We start from the raw sequence: 2072 nt of genomic DNA, 5'->3' as shown, positions 1-2072 counted from the left end.
GGCTCCTCCACTATGCTATCAAGGCAGTGTGTTTTGTTTTCTTTTAAATCTCTAGGGGAACTGATTGCCAGTTCTTTCTTCTGCAGGTCCCCCGGGTAGGCTCAAACAACTGATCTTTTGGTTAGTGGTTGAGTACTTAGCTGTTGTTGCACCAGGGCTACTCTTATTATACCCATTTTAGGGCTGGAGTGGAGGAGAAAGAGGGGACTGAGGTCCAGATTGGTGGAGTTACTTCTGTAAAGACGCCCAGCCATTCTAATGATTGAAGCTATGGGGGCCTCTAGGATGTCTTCGGCACCTTCTGGGTCCTCTGGCACCTGGGCGTGTCCTCAAGGGAAGCAAGCCCCCCCTCCAAAGAAATATGTCCTTTCCCAGTCCTCCCTGAGGGAAGTCTCACCTTGACCCTGCAGCCTCCACCTCACAGAAGCTGGCTGCATCAACCACATGCCCCTCCCCATCATGATCCAAGCCCTCCTGACCACTTCCCCCACCCCTCTGCAACCCCTTTGCTATAATTCCAATTCCTCACCTCCCACTGCCCCCTCCTCTGCCCCAGCTCTCCTTATCTGGGCCTGACCTCCTCAATAGCCCTTCTAAGATCAGAGTCAGTGGTCTAGGGTGAGAGATAGGTTCTAATGGGTGGAAGGACAGGCTCTGGGGATTTGGTGGGTCATAGCGGCTGCCCTACTAGATTCCACACCCTGCCCACAGTCCAGTACCACTGTCACCATCATCACCACTCCCTCCTGCCCTGATCTATTTGCCCCTCTGCCAAGGAGAGGGAGGAGGGTCCCTGAGGCTGGAAGGCAGGCCTCCAGACCCGCTTGACTCCCAGGCCTCCCCCTCCTCCAGTGCCCCAGCTTCTGCTGTGGACTCTCCCCAGGGGAGGATCCAAGGGGGTGGGAGGCTGTCATCTGGGCTTTGGGGTAGGGTGGGCTTGCTCTGGGGTCAAGGTCTATGGCGAAGGGAGGTGAGGAATCTTCATCCAGGGACAGGAATAGGGACTTGGATGCAGGAGGGTGGGGTATAGGGCAGATGAAGCCTCCCTGGGTGGGGCTGGGCTCGGAGCTGAAGGGTGGGGTGAGGTGGGGGGGTGTCTCACCATTACAGTACTGCAGCAGAGAGGACGTGTCGTAGAGACCGCAGAAGGCCGGGCCGCGCTCCGCCATCGCCCCGACGCCGGCGCCTCCGGTCCCGCCGGCCCCAGCCCGGGCCCGGTCCCCCCCCCAGGCCCTGCCTCCCGTTGCCATAGCAACGCCCTCTGTTCCAGCATCCCCAGCTCGGCCCGCCCGGCGTCAGACGGCGGGCGCTGGACCTGGCACCCGAGTCATCCCCTAGGATGCCCAGAAGAGGAGCTCGGGGCACTCCAGGCCAGGCCCCCCCTACACCATCCTCTGGTCAGGATTGGCTGTGGCGATGTGCCCCTCGGTACCGTCTGGCCCCGCCCACAAGCGGCGTGTCTTTTTTCTCGCTCCCTCTCTTTCTCTCTCTCTAGACCCCCACCTCTTCTGCTAGGGACCAATGAAAGCCTGTCGCGCAGGCTCTTCTGCCAATGGGCTCGCAGAAGGCTTAGAAGGGGCAGGGCCTTTTCTGCTTTTTAGCCTGAAGCTTAACCCCGGGTTCCTGGAGGAGGCTGAGGATAGACGATGCTCCCATATGCTCCAAACCTCTTGACCAACCATATATTTGGATTTGCAACAAATCCTCCTTGCGAGGCCAGGCCCAGACTCTAGAATCTCGAACCCACCTAGGAACCCCCCTAGCTCCGCCCATGAAGTCTAATTCTACCCCGGTTTTGTTTTATTGAAGCTAGACCCACCCTCAGGACTCTTAGCTCCACCCCCAGAACACTGAAGAAACCCACGTTCTATTCCAGCCCCCCCTCTACACCCCAGCTTTGGCTCCGCCCCCCTTAACCTGTTCAGGTCCTAGTACTGGCGTTTGGGTTCCAAAGGCCCTGACCCTGCCTTTTTATAGGATTAACTCCATCCCTGGAGTTAGACACCCTCCTCCTTCAGGTCTGTTAGCCCCTCCCTAACGTCTTCTTCCACATTTCCCAGCTGGCCCCCAGG

The 2072-nt window shown here is 58.5% G+C and overlaps 2 protein-coding genes across 2 annotated transcripts in view; one reads left to right on the top strand and one right to left on the bottom strand.

Annotated features, from left to right (window-relative positions):
• Positions 1 to 1376, bottom strand: part of EML2 (EMAP like 2) — a 33512-nt gene extending 32136 nt beyond the window's left edge. Inside the window, 2 exon segments of the mRNA XM_013006618.3 lie at positions 1103 to 1225; positions 1228 to 1376. Of these exon segments, the coding sequence (XP_012862072.2) occupies positions 1103 to 1225; positions 1228 to 1273 (169 nt within the window). The 5' untranslated portion in view covers positions 1274 to 1376.
• Positions 1377 to 1416: 40 nt separating this feature from the next.
• GIPR (gastric inhibitory polypeptide receptor) overlaps positions 1417 to 2072 on the top strand; it is a 26916-nt gene continuing 26260 nt past the window's right edge. Inside the window, exon 1 of the mRNA XM_013006619.2 lies at positions 1417 to 1428. Within this exon, the coding sequence (XP_012862073.1) occupies positions 1417 to 1428 (12 nt within the window). The remainder of the gene's footprint in view (positions 1429 to 2072) is intronic.

Source organism: Echinops telfairi, unplaced genomic scaffold (genome assembly GCF_000313985.2).
Source record: "Echinops telfairi isolate 266 unplaced genomic scaffold, ASM31398v2 ScPeMD7_655;HRSCAF=1070, whole genome shotgun sequence".
NCBI lineage: Eukaryota > Metazoa > Chordata > Mammalia > Afrosoricida > Tenrecidae > Echinops > Echinops telfairi.
This window is presented reverse-complemented; position numbering and strand designations above follow the sequence as displayed.